Raw genomic sequence first — 16,460 nt, forward strand, 5'->3', positions numbered from 1 at the left:
AAAAATGACAAAAATGACAAAAATGACAAAAATGACAAAAACGATTAAAAATGACAAAAATCACAACAATAAGAAAAATGACAAAAATGACAAAAATGACAAAAATGACAAAAATGACAAAAATGACAAAAATGACAAAAATGACAAAAATGACAAAAATGACAAAAATGACAAAAATGACAAAAATGACAAAAATGACAAAAATGACAAAAATGACAAAAATGACAAAAATGACAAAAATGACAAAAATGACAAAAATGACAAAAATGACAAAAATGACAAAAATGACAAAAATGACAAAAATGACAAAAATGACAAAAATGACAAAAATGACAAAAATGACAAAAATGACAAAAATGACAAAAATGACAAAAATGACAAAAATGACAAAAATGACAAAAATGACCAAAATGACAAAAATGACAAAAATGACAAAAATGACAAAAATGACAAAAATGACAAAAATGACAAAAATGACAAAAATGACAAAAATGACAAAAATGACAAAAATGACAAAAATGATAAAAATGACAAAAATGACAAAAATGACAAAAATGACAAAAATGACAAAAATGACAAAAATGACAAAAATGACAAAAATGACAAAAATGACAAAAATGACAACAATGACAAAAATGACAAAAATGACAAAAATGACAAAAATGACAAAAAATGACAAAAATGACAAAAATGACAAAAATGACAAAAATGAAAAAATGACATTAAAAATGAGATTCACAAAATTCAGGAAAATGTCCGAAATGATAAAAATTGCAAGTAACGAAAATTTTAAAATTAAAGTTTTTCAATGATGACAGAGAAAGCATAGAAGAAGTACTTTATTCGTAGATTCTTCAAATTTTAGTTTTGATTTGGTAGTTTCAGTTTCATGCAAATAAAATTCATTATCACCTCTATAATTAGATGCTGTAGAACGAGTTCTTTTAGTATCCAACATTTAAACGAAATACGTTAAACAACTTTTGAAAATCATTTTAGCACCATGTGATTACAAACCAGAGAAAGTTGTATTAGATAACACTCCTAAATTTTCCTTTGGGATTCGACCGGAAGTTAAAGTGCGCAGTGAAACTCCAGGTGGGTTATGAGTTTATAGTAAAAAAATACAATAAATAACTAAGAAATTCTTTTCAACCTTCAGCTCCCGGATCCTACTCACCGCAAAAAGTATTATTCGACAAATCACCAAAGTATAGCTTTGGCCTGAAAGTGATTCCGGAAAAGTTCGAGGACATCCCTGGACCGGGATCTTATCAGCCGGAAAAGTCCAGCCTACTGCTGGACCGGAAACCGGCCTTCACATTCGGTTTGAAGACAATCGCTGAAAAGCCCAGCCAAACGCCTGCCCCGTGCGCATATGAACCTGAAAAAACGAAGCTGGATAACACGCCCTCCTATAGCTTTGGTTTAAGGCCGAATTTGGAGAAACCCAATGCGAATCCAGGTTAGTTGAAAAATAAAATTTTTAAAGTGTTATTTGCATGAATCACTGTATGTAGATGGTTCGATTTTTCTCTTTATTAATTCAAAAATTAAAGTTGATAGATTTTTATGGTCGTCATTGTATGTAAATAGTCTCATCATTACTGTCACCACTCCATTCATTTTGTAGCACCTGGTCAGTATGCACCGGAGAAGTCGAAAACCCTCGACCACTCACCAGCCTATCAATTCGGCATACGCCTCAATCATGACAAGCCAAGCGATACACCAGCTCCAACGGCTTACGCAGTAGAGAAAGTAAACCTAGCTCATCATCCGGCTTATAGTTTTGGGCAGCGAACGAATGTGGCCAAACCGAACAGCAATCCTGCCCCGGGTGCCTACGCACCGGAAAAGGCCAACGCAGAGGGTGGTCCCAAGTATAGCTTCGGAATCCGACCGACAATCGATACCGTTGATTCGGTGCCCGCTCCCGGATCTTATTCTCCCGAAAAGGCCAAGATAGATAGCAATAGTCCCGCGTATAGCTTCGGAGCGCGAATCAATCATGATAAACCAAGTGCCAATCCCGGACCGGGAGCCTACGATGCCGATAAGGTGCTGGACAAGAATGCACCTTGCTATAGTTTCGGAGCCAGAACGAATGTAGATAAGAAAAGTGATATTCCTGGTCCCGGAGCCTACGATACGGATAAGTTAGTTGATAAGACTCCTGCTTACAGTTTTGGTGTTAAGACAAAAGGAGATAAACCTAGTGATATTCCTGGCCCTGGTGCATATGATGCTGATAAGGTTATCGACAAGGGTACTCCGGCGTATAGTTTTGGATTGAAAACAAACGTCAATAAGCCGAACAACGTACCTGGACCAGGAGCGTACGATTCCGACAGAGTTGATAAAGGTGCTCCTGCGTACAGTTTTGGCGCAAAAACGAATCTCGATAAACCAAATCAAGTACCCGGACCAGGAACTTATGATAGCGATAAAGTTGACAAGACAACTCCAGCTTACAGTTTTGGCGTGAAGACAAATCTAGAGAAACCCAACAATGTCCCAGGACCTGGTGCGTACAACTCCGACAAAGTAGTTGACAAAAATACGCCAGCTTACAGTTTTGGTATAAAACACAGTACCGAAAAGTCTGATAGCATTCCAGGTCCCGGAGCTTACAACTCAGACAAAGTTGACACCGGAGCTCCAGCCTACTCCTTTGGTGTTAAAACGAATGTCGACAAACCGAACCAAGTCCCTGGACCTGGTGCCTATGACTCCGACAAAACTGTTGACAAAAATGCTCCTGCGTACAGTTTCGGAGTGAAAACTTACGTCGATAAGATACCTCAACTTCCTGGACCAGGTACATACGACGTTGACAAAGTTGTAGACAAATCGACTCCAGCTTACACATTTGGGGTGAAAACCAACGTGGACAAAAAGGACAACATTCCTGGCCCGGGTGCCTACAATAACGAAAAAATCCTAGACAAGGATACACCTGCTTACAGTTTCGGACTGAAAACAAACACCGATAAAGTAGATAACACACCCGCACCGGGATCATACGCCCCGGAGAAGTGCAACCTGGACCACACACCCCAATACACTTTTGGCATCAAGACAAACGTCACCCGAAAGGACACCATTCCCGGTCCGGGAACCTACAAAACGGAAACCGTCAAACTGGACAACACTCCGGCCTATTCCTTTGGAGTACGCCCAAATATCGATAAAGTAGACTCTAACCCCGCCCCCGGAAGTTATTCTCCCATTGTGCCAAAAATTCACAACCCAGCGTACACGTTCGGGGTGCGGCCAAATATCGACAAGGTTGAGTCTACTCCGGCGCCCGGGGATTACAAACCGGAAACCGTGAAGCTGGACCACACCCCTGCCTACAGCTTCGGCACCCGACCTAGCATCGATAAAATAGAACTGACTCCGGCACCCGGGGCCTACGAAGTGGAAAAAGTGAAGCTGGACCACGCTCCCGCCTACCAGTTCGGTATCAAAACCAACCGGGAAAAGGTTAACGATGTACCAGGTACGAACATTTAGCTGGTTCCGATTTTGGGGTTAGGGGTTTAATAAAGTGAATTTTATTCGTCCTGATGTTATATTTTCAATTTTAGCCCCCGGTTCATACAATCCGGAGAAATGCAAACTGGAACACGCTCCTGCATATTCGTTTGGAATCAGGCACAAAGGAGAAACGCTTAGGGATACGCCAGGTAATTATCTTTGCAATTCGTTGAAAGTAATCTCCTATACTTGGCCCAATCAATTAAGACGCCCTTACTTCTTTTCAATAAGAAAAAAAATCGATCCAATAGGAAAAAATAAAAAATAATATCGTAATTTTCAAAATGTACTTCTTACGGCAATACTCTAGGGGTACAAATCACACAATGCTCAAATGAATTTCACGTCACGAAAATGTGTTATCTTAACCGTCAGAATCGCACATAACATTTCCAGCAATCCTAAAGCAACAGTAACAGTCTTGATTTTGATCCGAGTAGAGTTATGCATTAAAAAGGTAAAAATTTTATTATTTTTTTTAAATATTCGTTTTATATTTTGACGAAAAGGGCAAAGTATAGGCAATTTTTTTTTTTGTTTCGATTATAGTCGTTTTAACATCTTCATGGCATTCGCGACTTTCTATCAGCGTTGCAGTTGGCGTACAGCTACTGAAAAACTATTCCGGTACAACTGTGTTCGATGTTTACTCTTGGGCTTGAACTCGCGTACATCGGCTCAGTAGACTACTAACTTGTCCCTAAAAACTATAGACAAAGAAAATTTAGGAATGTCTAAAGATTGATTTTGTTTTGTTTATGAAAAAACCAAATGGGTTGTATGAACGGCATATATTATAAAAATTGATTTGTTTGTGGGTTTGATCTAAAGTTGCAATAAACCATAGAATCAAAATTATTGGTTTCCTTGCAATTGTTAGATTTTGGAAGAACTTTAAAATGACTTTCCTGTACACGGAAGTCTTTTTGAATGTGCTTGTCAATGAGCGCCATAAAAAGGTAATTCTTATGACAAAAATGAAGTTCTAGCGTTTTCAACTGTAAAACGAATGTAAGCTCCAGCAATTTTTACACCTAATTCGTGATCCAAATACGGTAGAAAATCTAAAATCAGAAAATTCCAAGGTTCTCGATTCCGTTCCATGGATGATCCAGAATCAGGAAAATGTCAGGATAATGTTCTGAATCTGGGTCCAGTATTAGGATTCGGAAACATTATCCAAAATCAGTATCTTGGATCAGGTTCAAGATCAGTATTCGGATCAGAATCCAGAGTCAAGATAAGAACCCAGAATCAAGATGTAGGACTAGGGTTTACGATCAGAATCATTATCTTGATACGGATCCAAGATTAGAATCGAATTACGAGATTCAATATTGAAATCCAGGATTCTGAATGATAAAGAAAGGTCTCGGAGTAGAATCCAGTATCAGGATAAGAAGACAGGTTTCCAAATCAGAATGTGACGTCAGAAATTGAAGATCCAGGTGTAAGACCTAGGATCAAGTTAGGGGTTAGACTCAGGGATCTTGGATACGGTATGAGGGTTCAAATTCGGGGTCGGTTCAGCATCAGGATCCGAGTTGAGGTTATATGATCAGATTCTGAAATCAGACATCTTCCTCATCTTCCGAAATAACCTTTTGAATCCTAATTCAAAATAAGGATTTGGAAACAGGAACAGAATTCTGGACTAGAGCCCGGAAGCTAAGATTATCGTCGAATCATAGATTATGTATTGGCTTTCGATCTTAACAGGTCAACTATAACACTTTTTATATGTGCTTCTTCAAACGTTCCGAACTACATTAATTTTTCATCGAGGAACTATGATTGAATAAGGGAACATAAAACATATTTTCTCATAATTAATATTCGTATTAATAACTTACTTGAACATTCGTGTTATTATCCAACGCAGATGCAGCGTTCATCAATCGTCGTGATTCTGGCTATAAATTTCGAATATGAATTCTTATTTCATGTCGGAAGTGAGGAGGAAAGCTTGCGTGTGACTTACGTGCCCAATATTTTGATATCGGCTAGGGCGACGGCGCCTACTCCCTCGTTTTGGAACACATCCATAGCAAAACTTCTATCACTCGACTCATGGCCGTAGGAACGGGGGGGGGTTTTGGGGGTTTAACCCCCCCCATGAGGGTCCAAAAATGCAAGCGAGGTATTCTACTCTACACTCAAAATTTGAAATTCATAATCAAATTTTGATAATAGAGCAAAGATATTCAAGAGTAACTATCTGAACTAAAAACTAGTACCAACCAAAATCCATTCCAAGTTAAAAATTCTGCTACAGTTTTTCAAAATTTTCTCACTTGTTCATAGAATAAGGTTGTCAGATTTTTTTCAGCACGTATGCCGGCCGGACAAATCCGGGCTGTTTTATATAAAAACCGGCAAAATCTGGGTATTAGATTTCAAAATTGTCGACCAAATCCAGGCAAAACCGGTCAATTTTGGTCAAAACCTAAGAATTGCTCATCAAAAATTTAGAAAAAAAAACTTAAAAACCTTTCATGATGATTTTCCAATGAAATCTGGGCAACCGGGTCCGGCCGGACTTTTTGCAAATTTATTATTAAATATCCGGGCCAATCCGTTTAAAACCGGGCAATTTGGCAACCTTATCATAGAAATAAGGTCTTAATATTAAATTTTAAATTAAACCCATTTTTGAGGTTCTGATGAATTAAGATTAAACCAACAATACAGAATTTAAATAAAAGATTCATGAATGAGGGCTCTAAGATTTGGCTCATGAAATTCTGATCTGGAATTAAGTTTCGGATATCGTATTTTTTGTATGTTTTGGAAATCGTATAGAAATTCGGAAACAGATTTGAAGTTAATTTTTTGAATTTAGGTTTAGAATTCAGAAGAAGATTTAGCTTGTGAATGAGTTTTTCAACCAACATAAAATTGTTCAGAATTTCAAGAGAACATAAACATAAAAATTTGCTTGTCAATTCAATTTCCAGATTTCGTTGTTTTTAATCAAAATAAATTTGTACACACAATTCAGCTGAAAATCACAAATTTTAGTTTTTTTTCTAAATTTTGATTCATGCAAAATATCCCAAATTATATTTAAAAAAAATCATCCACAGGATTTTTAGTATGGAATTGATTTCTTATGAAAAATATTGCCTGTTTAAGAAACATGTACCTGATCTTCACCAAAAAAAATCTGCAGATTGTATTTTATTTTCTCTTTTTTTTTTATTTATATTGCAGCTTTCTTTAAGCCAAATTTCAAATTAAAATCATAAATTTAGTTCAATTTTGCATCAAGCAAGTTTGATTCGAACTTTTTTTTTATCTCTTATTGTTTTTATTCGAAAATTTTAATTATTTTCATCAAAGGTTAGAATCTTGGAGTTTGCAATAGAGTTTAGAAGATTGGTCTTGTTTGATTTGAGTATAGAATAAGTTTTTTTTTAAGAGAAATTGAAGGCTACTTGAGCTTATTTTATGCTCAAATAAACTAACTTTGATCTACCAGACTTTTAAACAAATTTAAAAAAAATTTACCATCGATGAAAGCAAATTTCATATTTTATTTCTAGAGGTTTCATTTAAAATAATTTAGCTCACCCTTTAGGTTAAAAACCACTTTTCTAAAGTTACTTTTTTTAAGGTTTTCTAAGCCATCCTTGTGGCATTCGTGTCTTCTCTTAAGTTACAATTTCATACGAAAACCATTAATGAGTACTTAAAAATGAATAATCATATAGTTACAAACATAATTTGTTTTAATTTTTTTTATTCGTGTGTTTTAGACAAAAAATCATAGGTAAAAATAAGTCATCAAAACCCCCCCCATGAGTCGGTTCTTCCTACGGCCCTGACTCGACTCACTGTTTTTTATTATTGTTTTGGCTTTCATAGCGTTTTCCTTACAGCCGGAACCCGGCGTTCATGAGTGCTTGCGAGTGTTTGCGTTTGTTGTTCTCTCCCATCTGTGTCACTCTGGATGTTGACGGTATTCGGTATTCGGATGTTTCGAATATTCATTATGAGAAAATATGTTTTATGCTTCCGTATTTAATTTTAGTTCCTTGATAAAGAATTCATATAATTCGAAACGTTGGACGAATCACATATAAAAAGTGTTATAATTGACCTGAAAAGTTCGATCGTAGCCAATAAATTATTCCCGGTCAAACAACAAATTAAACTGGAATCAGAATCCGGAATCAGAATCCGGAATCAGAATCCAGAATCAGCATCAGGATACAAAATAGGGATCCTTATCCAGATTTAGGACCCGGAATCAAGACCTAGACCAGGATCAAGGATCAAAACTCACGATCAAGGTCTAGTATCAGGAGTCAGGATAAGGATCTGAATCCGTTTTCGGAATCTTTGAACCAGAATACGGGATCAACATTAGGCCTGGATTCTAAGATCGTGATCTAGAATCAGGATTCCCAGGATCATGATCGATGATCATCATACGGAATCCGGAATGATGATTCAGGGTCTGGATCGATGATCATCATACAGAATCCGGAATGATGATTCAGGGTCTGGATCGATGATCATCATACAGAATCCGGAATGATGATTCAGGGTCTGGATCTGATATCAGGATCAGCATCCAGAATCAGGTTAAAGATTGAAATTAGGATCATATCAAACATATTATAATCAACATTGGTAACTCTCAGCCAGAGGTATGAAGTATTCATAGAATCCCATGTATATCAAAAATCAAAGATAGAACAAGAGATATGAAGTGTTCATTTGGAATGCGAGGAAAGCGCATTGGTAGCACACTGAAATGTGCGGAACGGGCGGAAATTCACCAGATGTGCAGCAGAATTCATCAAGTGTGAACAAAACTCACCAAGTGTGCGGCAGAATTCACCAAGTATGCAGAAAAGTTCATCAGATGTGCGTTCCATCTTTGATTTTCGATTTACATGGGATTCAATGAATACTTCATACCTCTGGATGGTGCACATCTGATGAACTTTTCTGCACACTTGGTGAATTCTGCCGCACACTTGGTGAATTTTGTTCACACTTGATGAATTCTGTTGCACATCTGATGAATCTTGCTGCACATTTGGTGAATTTCCGCCCGTTCTAGCGCATATTTCCGCACATTTCAGTTTGATACCAATGTGCATTCCTCGCGTTTCAATTGAACACTTCATTTCTCTGCTCTCAGCCAAAAAAGAAGATGAAAAATATTAAGAAATAAAAAAAACATGGTGTATTGGTGTAATGGTATAATTATCAGATCGGGACACAAAGCTTCGGTTAAAATGAGCTTTTAGAAAAAAAATGATTTTTTTTTCTCTGAAGTCACTTAGATCTTCTAGATATCATTTATTCATGCTGGTAAGAACTTTCGTCACTTGGAGGTGCGTTTGATGTGTCCTTTTGGGGAGCTTAAGAATATTCCTATTATAAATATATTGATCAGAATTAAGTATCAGGATTCGGTATCCAAGGTCCAAGATCAGAATCGGAATCATGACCCAGGATGAGGACCACGATAAGAGTCTAATTTAAGATTGCCAAATTGCCTGGTTTTATCCGGGTTCGCTCGAATATTTAATACAAAATTTGAAAATATTCCGGCCCGACCCGGTTGTCCGGATTTCATTGAAAATTGCCCGGATTTTTCCCGGTTTAATTCACTTTTTTTTTGGCAAATAAAACAGAAAAAAAAGAAATTTTAATGTAATTTTTTTTCTCATGCTTCCAAAACATAATTTTTTGAGCGAGTTTAATTAAAGTTATCATAAACAGAATTTTCGAACCCTTAAATACGATATAAAATCTTCCGAGTTTTGGAGGAAATATTTTTATTTTCATTTTTTTCTGTTTAGTAAAATTTGGATTTGGACTTGGACAAAATTTGCCCGGATATTTCCCTGATTTATGGCCGTCAATCTAGATCCTAGAAAAAGAATTAATTTAATTCAAAATGTCGGATGAAGAACATACAAAGCGATCTTACTTTTCAAAACACCGAAAGCCAACATAACCTCAAAACTTACCTCCGGTCGAAAAACAAAATTAAATAAGAATCCGGGATCAGACTCTTAATCTTGATTCGGATTATATACAGAAATGAGTTGAGAATAAGGGCAGAATTCAGAATCCGGATCTGGATCCAGAACAGGTCGAGGATTCATGTTTTGTATTTTATGTTAGTTTTGTTAATGTTATATATTGCAAGTCAGAGAGATCAACTTGAAGATGTGTGTGTGTGTGACACAAACGCCATTTAAATTACCGCATCTGAAATATTGTTCAACCTTAACCGATTTAGCTTATTTAAAGCTAGAAATACCTTGACAATCTACTACAGGTTATCGAAATTTTACGTTAACCTTCATTTTATCTCAAACTTTTTGGAATTTTTTAAATTTATTTTCGGCATATTGGTGTAATATTTAAATATTCATGGAGAAAGAAAGGCATGAAATTTTATAAAGTTAGGAGAATATTCACAGATGTTGAAAAGTGCTTAAGGGCATTTCTGCAAGAAAAACTTCACAATACTTCACGCCGCAACTTCTCATTGTTTAGGAGAAGTAGGATCGGAATAGGGGTGGCACAAGTTTCTCCTAACTTTTCTATACAATTTTATCAATTTTCAATACTGATATTCTTTTTCCAAGAATTCTCCAAGAATATATATTTTACGGTGGCTAACTTATCAAAAAAAAAAATTGATTTTTTTTAAATTCTAGCCAACATATTCTAATCTCCTTTTTCTTTTCCTTTCTAGCTCCTTCCGCCTACCGCCCAGAGCAATGCAAAATAGATGTCGCCCCAGCGTTCACCTTCGGAGTGAAGGTAAATCCTGAAAAGCTCAGTGATAACCCAGGTAATCATTTGATTTTTATTTGCTGGTACAGCAAAGCCGTACTATCAAGAGAATGATAGTATGGATGCCACCTAGAGCATGTTAATTTTCAAAGTTGACACCATTTTCATGTTGTTATGTTTTTTATTTGTTTCTTTTTCAATGATCTTAAAAATCCGCTTGCTCTCGCTTACGCAAAACCGCAAAAAAAAAACTCAAACCCACGGACTCTCTATTTGCAATACAAAAACCAGTATCAGAGTCCGCCGGAAACACAGTGACGACAGTCTCGGCATTGAGCAATGGCAACGGCACTTCCATCACTTCCGGCAACCAGGTTCAAACCTCCGCCGTTTCCGCCACAGCTTCCCGAAAATTGACCACGGTGATAGAAAACGGTGGCGGAAGTGGCACCGTTGCACTGAAGCAATCTAGTAGCACCAGCAGCAGTGCCCAAAGTAGTTCTATCCAACAGAAACAACAGCAAAATTCCACCCAACAAGTGGTGGCCAATGGAAATGGGGTCTTAACGACGACCACAACCACCAGCGGAAGTGTCAAGATGACTCGGGAGAGGAAAACTGTCTGCGAGGAGCGGGTCAGCAATGGCAGCAGCACCACAGTTAGCACAACCGAGGCCGTTGTCCCAAGTTGCATTTCCGGTCAGGTGAAATCGTCCCTACAGCATCAGCGCATGGTCTGCACCGGACACTTCCGGGCCTAAGATGGGTTTCCTCCGATTTCATTCGTGTTTGAGAAAAAGAAACGTAGTGTTGTGTCTGTGTTGATTTTTGTAAAAGTGTCGTATATAGAGTTTTTTGTGCTTCCTATAGATGAACTAGCTTTTAAAGTGCTTTTTATTTGAAATAATGAACTCACAAAACCCTAAAAGTTAAATAAGACAAAAATACTGTGCACCTGAAACGTAGACTTTGTATTGGATTTTGATTCCTACGTAGCTGTTGTAGATTTTTTGCATGTTTTATCATTACCGACATTCTCAATATCATCTGTAACAAAAGGTAAGTACCCACATTTTAAATTAAGATTTTAATGAAATCTAGTTCTCAATTTTTAACATATTCTAACTTTGGACGCGAAAATATTTTATCCAAAGTTCAATTTCCTACCATAAAAACGTCGGTGTTTAAGAATTATATGAGCTCTTAAGAAACCTGTTGGATCATTTTCATGATACTTCTGAAACTACACCCATAGGAGAGGTTGAAAAAATCCACTGAATATTTAGCAAATCTCTTTACCGAAAATGCACTTAAAAGTGCAATGTACCAAAAATGATATGATAGGAAAGCACTATTAACATAAAGACTCGCACTCCCAAACACAATTATGCATGACCACTACATGCAAGCGAAACAAGAAAAACATTTCATGGGATTTTCATCCGATTGGATAATTCATCCCAAAAAAAAATTAAGTGAGAATCGAACTCACTGCAACATCTCATCTCGACTTGCCAATCCGATATCTTACCTAGTTCATCATCTGAGTCGGTAAGAAATTTAAAAAAAAAAGGCATACACCGTCTTAGCCGATTTAGGCTTTTCAGACTGAATAAATGACGTGAACAACTAAAGGTTAACATTTAACACCCAGTATCGAGATGGAAATCGAACCCATGCCATCAGTAGATCAGCGATTACCGTCTTACCCCGCTAACCAATCGACCACCGAGATGTACAATTTTTATCATTCTTCTTTGTCTTCGATGAGAGAGGGATGAGAATGAGATGAAATTAAAATTTTAATTAGATGGTTCATATTAAAAACTAATTTAATTAAAACTAGGAAAATCGTCATTTTTGAGCGATAAAAACCGGGAGGAACTTAAGAATTTAAAAACGTAAAATGATTAGCAATCCGAGAATTTTTGTTTTGTTTTGAGTATAGTCGTTTTAACATCTTTGTGCCATTTGCGAATTTTTTTTTATCAACGTTGCAGTTGGCAGTTATTGCCAAATTTATCCGGCACAAATGTGTTCGGATAACTTTTACATCACCTTAGAGAGTAATTGATTTGCCAACTGAGCTATATCACAAGTCTCTACCCCTGGATATCGCTTTATCAAATGAGTTTAGCATTTATTGATTCAAATAACATCACTTTTATTTGAAAACACATCTGAACGAGTTTGAACCCGTTCGAGTCCTATACAAGTTATGGCTAACTAAATTAAAAATCAATTCTGAATTGTTAATCTATTTATATCAAAAATTTATATCACTATTTATATCAAACATTGATGATTGAGATTTGGTAGATGTTTGTTATTCGTTGAGATTTAAAATATTTCCTAATGTGTATAAATTACAGCATTAAATTAATTCTTAAAATTAATTCAATGAATATGTTGAAACCATACTTTAAATGTATGTAAGAAAAAAAAATGAGCTGGCTAACAAGAATTTTTTGGCCTGCAGACAAATCACATTTCCAAAATCTGGCCCACCAACTGCAAACGTTGGCGACCTATGAACTATAGGGAAGAAAGGGGAGACTTGATCCCATTTTCTTGATTTCTTCAAATCTTTATGAAAAAAATTATCAATTCTTCGTCTTCAGCATTTTGTGACAGCATGTAATTCCAAGTTTATATGCTTATAAAATAAGAACGATATTTGATCGCGTAGACAAATTATTCAGAAGCATTTTCGTGAGGAGCAAAAAATTAGTGATATTTTAGTTACAGTTAAATTTAAAGAACACAGTAAACGAAAATTACCGAGTTCGGTCATTTTTTTACCGAAATCCTAACATGTGTAAATCGTTAAACTGTTCGGTAATTTTTTCGGTAAAAAATAAACGAGCATCGGTAAATGAAGGATCGATTTACCGATGTTCGTTTATTTTTTACCGAAAAAATTACCGAACAGTTTAACGATTTACACATGTTAGGATTTCGGTAAAAAAATGACCGAACTCGGTAATTTTCGTTTACCTACTGTGAAGATTTGATCCTTTCATTCCAGGAGACTTGATACTTTATTCAGGGGGCCCTAAACGTGGACGAAAATTAGGCGTTATCGAAAGATAACAGACCCATTGACTATTTTTAATCATATTATTTTTTATTTCAGACTTATACTTTAGTGACAGAAAAATACTATTTAAAAGTTTCTCTACAACCCTATCGTCTTTGCATACTTAAGACGCTTTTCTCTAATTTTAAGATAAAATCAATCTGTTCAGTCTTTTTATCAGGAAATAGTCATATAAATACCTATTAGTAGTCGGTTAAATAATATTACTCTCGTACCAAGGGATGATCACGCTCTATTTGGAAGAAAAATATATCTCTAGGGATCGATTGAACTCATGACGAACATTTAAAAAAACTTTTCTTAAACAAAGTTTAGAGTACCACTGCTTTGCATTGTTGAAAAGTTTATTTGTGATTGATATTCCAGGGGCAGCAGAATTTTTTTTATAAATTTTCAATATGACCTGAAAGTATTTAAACGTGTTTGAACTTTTTCAACCATTATTTTAAAATAATATTAACTCCTGTCGTTTCACATGGTGGAACAAGTTCAAATGCGCTTTTCAGCCATGAAACATGAGAACAGTGCAAAGACCTAAGGAATTGCATGAAGGCAAAATTCATTTGTTTTTGAGGCCAAGCAAAAAATTGAAAAATGTTTATAAGTTTTACCCTAGATGTATGCAGCAACATTGTCCATATTTTGGTAAAAAATGTTTTTGAATAAAAATGTTGAAAAAATCTGTTTAGTCCTAACAAAAATTACTATAAAAAATGTTTATGCCTTCTGTGCTAAATGGCACCATAACAATAATTTCGAAGATGTTGATGTACGAAAAAACCATAGTGATTAAAGTTACCCCGAAACTCGAAATCTGGTTTTGTAACAAACATTTAATTATAACCACCAATGTTGTTTGAATATTCTGCAATCAATGATCATGTTTTATACTCCTCACCTCAGTAAGTGTTTTTAAACTTTAAGGTATAACGAAAAAGCAACCCCTTTCAAAATATTCTGAAATGAATGAAAAAAGTGATCAAAGTTCCCCCAGTTTACGGTACGATTAATTTGAGGGGGGGGGGGGGGGAGTTTTATTTCTGGGTGGAGTCGGAAAGTAGGATGCCAGTCTTTATTCATATTATATTTGGCATAATTTGAAAACTTATCAGACAAATAAAGCGAAATGTTACGTCATTTAGATACAAAAAAAGATTTTTTAGTTGTTCGTTAGCACTTCTTGCATTGCAAGATGGAAAGGGCTGGAAGTTCATATAATTAGATCATACATAATGAAATAATTAGAAACTCTATGTATTTTATAAAAACTAAGTTAGAGTTCCAGATCTTGAAAAACAAATTTTGAAATCTATTCTAAGAATAAACTATTGAAACATCTTTGTACTGAGGTTAGAAACTTCAGATGCTCTCGTTTTAAAGCATTTGCTTCTAAGTTATGTTGTAATTTGGTTTGAAACGCTGTCTAGGAAATATAACTGAATTTTAATTATTTTAACAATTTTTAAATTTAGAAGGTTTAGCAAAGCACACCGGGTCAGCTAATGATTAAATAAAAATCTCAGATTTGTTCTGGCGCAGTTTTCTCTTCTACAATTAAATAATTGACACATTTTGTTGAAATTTATATTATTCAACTAATAATACCGAAAATTGTAACCCATTCATTGATCTTTCAACATTTCACCAGAATATCAACACATGATGTTCAATATATGCTTTGCACCCTGATTACTCCAAATCCCGCTATTTTGCAGCCCCCAACGAATACCACATTCCAGAAGTGCTCGGCTCAAGCAAAGAAGGCCAGATCCGATCCGCCCCCGCCTACACAATCACCGGTCGCCAAAAGCCTCGGCTTCCTGAGTGCATCACTTTCCCTGGTCCCGGCCATTACGACGCGAAAATCGATCCGCTGGTAAAGAAGGCTCCGATGTTCTCAATGGCCACCCGATTCAAGGTTCCGACGGACGAGGCGATGAAACCGGGCCCAGCCGCCCATCATCCGGAGAAGGTAAATTTAAATTTATTAACCGACAACGATGACGACGAGTTTGCAACTCGGTCGGTTACATTTTGTTATGGAGGAACTAACTTTACTCAAATGCTTACCATCACCATAAATCACCATTTCACACTCTGGAACCTTACCCCTCGAATCCTTTTCCATCCAGGGATACTACATGCATCGTTCAGTCCCTGCCCCGACTTTTGGCGTTCGCCATTCTCAGTATTTAGGTTACAAGAACATTCGATTGGCAGAAAACATCCGGAAAGCTTACTGGGACCCATAAATGAAACTTTCATTCAAATCGAAAATACCATTAAATTAAAATGTACCGCAAATCAAATTTTAATCGTTTTTCTTTTATTTTTTTTTTCCATTCCATACAACACATCTACTTGATTTCTTCATCTCGTCCCTCCAAAACCATCTCTCTCTCGTTCACCTTCCGACCGAAAACTTCACAGATCAATCTGGGACACGTGCCATCGTACAGCTTCGGCATCAAACATTCGGAGTATCTTGGAGACTTCCCGGAAGCGACACCGTACCATAACCAACTAATCTACTGAGAAAGGCAGTTTTAAGTTTTCGAATTAGATGAAATCTAACTTTACAGTTTTACAGTTGCATTTCATTTGTTTGACTTAACGATTGAGTTAATATCATTAAAGAATTTTGTTTGTTTATTCGTGCTTCTCTGGGACACAGAATTTGATTTTGAGAATAAATTTTACTCACGATACATTCGATTTACATTAAAATTTGAAAGAAAGCCGATGAGAACAAAGAAAACCCAATAAAATAGAAATTATAGTCTTTATAAGTGCGTTATTTATCCAAGCATGATTCTGGGAAATACTTATGATAAGTGGTGTTCAATCAAAAATCACAATTCAATTTACCCACGATATTATTGACTCATATACAGTTTTGTGAACAGCTTTCGAATCCATTGATGAAAATTGAATAAATTTAAAAAAAAAAACTACCTTGGGATGTAATGTTTAAAGGTACCTAAACCCTCATCCGTCTTACATTTTTTTACCCGTTACAGTCCCTGGAGTATCAATTTGACACTCC

The 16,460-nt window shown here is 36.0% G+C and overlaps 1 protein-coding gene across 4 annotated transcripts in view; it reads left to right on the plus strand.

Annotated features, from left to right (window-relative positions):
- The window catches only part of LOC129746053 (uncharacterized), a 67,808-nt gene extending 51,693 nt beyond the window's left edge, over positions 1-16,115 (plus strand). For 2 of the 4 annotated variants that reach the window (XR_008737228.1, XR_008737229.1), the window contains 7 exons: positions 1,000-1,098; positions 1,163-1,465; positions 1,634-3,505; positions 3,594-3,692; positions 10,274-10,372; positions 10,606-11,373; positions 15,130-15,268. Coding sequence is in view for 2 of the 4 variants with exons in the window: in XM_055739481.1 (XP_055595456.1) it covers positions 1,000-1,098; positions 1,163-1,465; positions 1,634-3,505; positions 3,594-3,692; positions 10,274-10,372; positions 15,130-15,386; positions 15,547-15,666 (2,849 nt within the window). In the remaining 2 variants the exon portion in view is untranslated. The other 2 variants (XM_055739481.1, XM_055739482.1) reach the window with 2 other exon arrangements.
- Positions 16,116-16,460: the final 345 nt, after the last annotated feature.

This window comes from Uranotaenia lowii, chromosome 2 (assembly GCF_029784155.1).
Source record: "Uranotaenia lowii strain MFRU-FL chromosome 2, ASM2978415v1, whole genome shotgun sequence".
NCBI classification, from domain to species: domain Eukaryota; kingdom Metazoa; phylum Arthropoda; class Insecta; order Diptera; family Culicidae; genus Uranotaenia; species Uranotaenia lowii.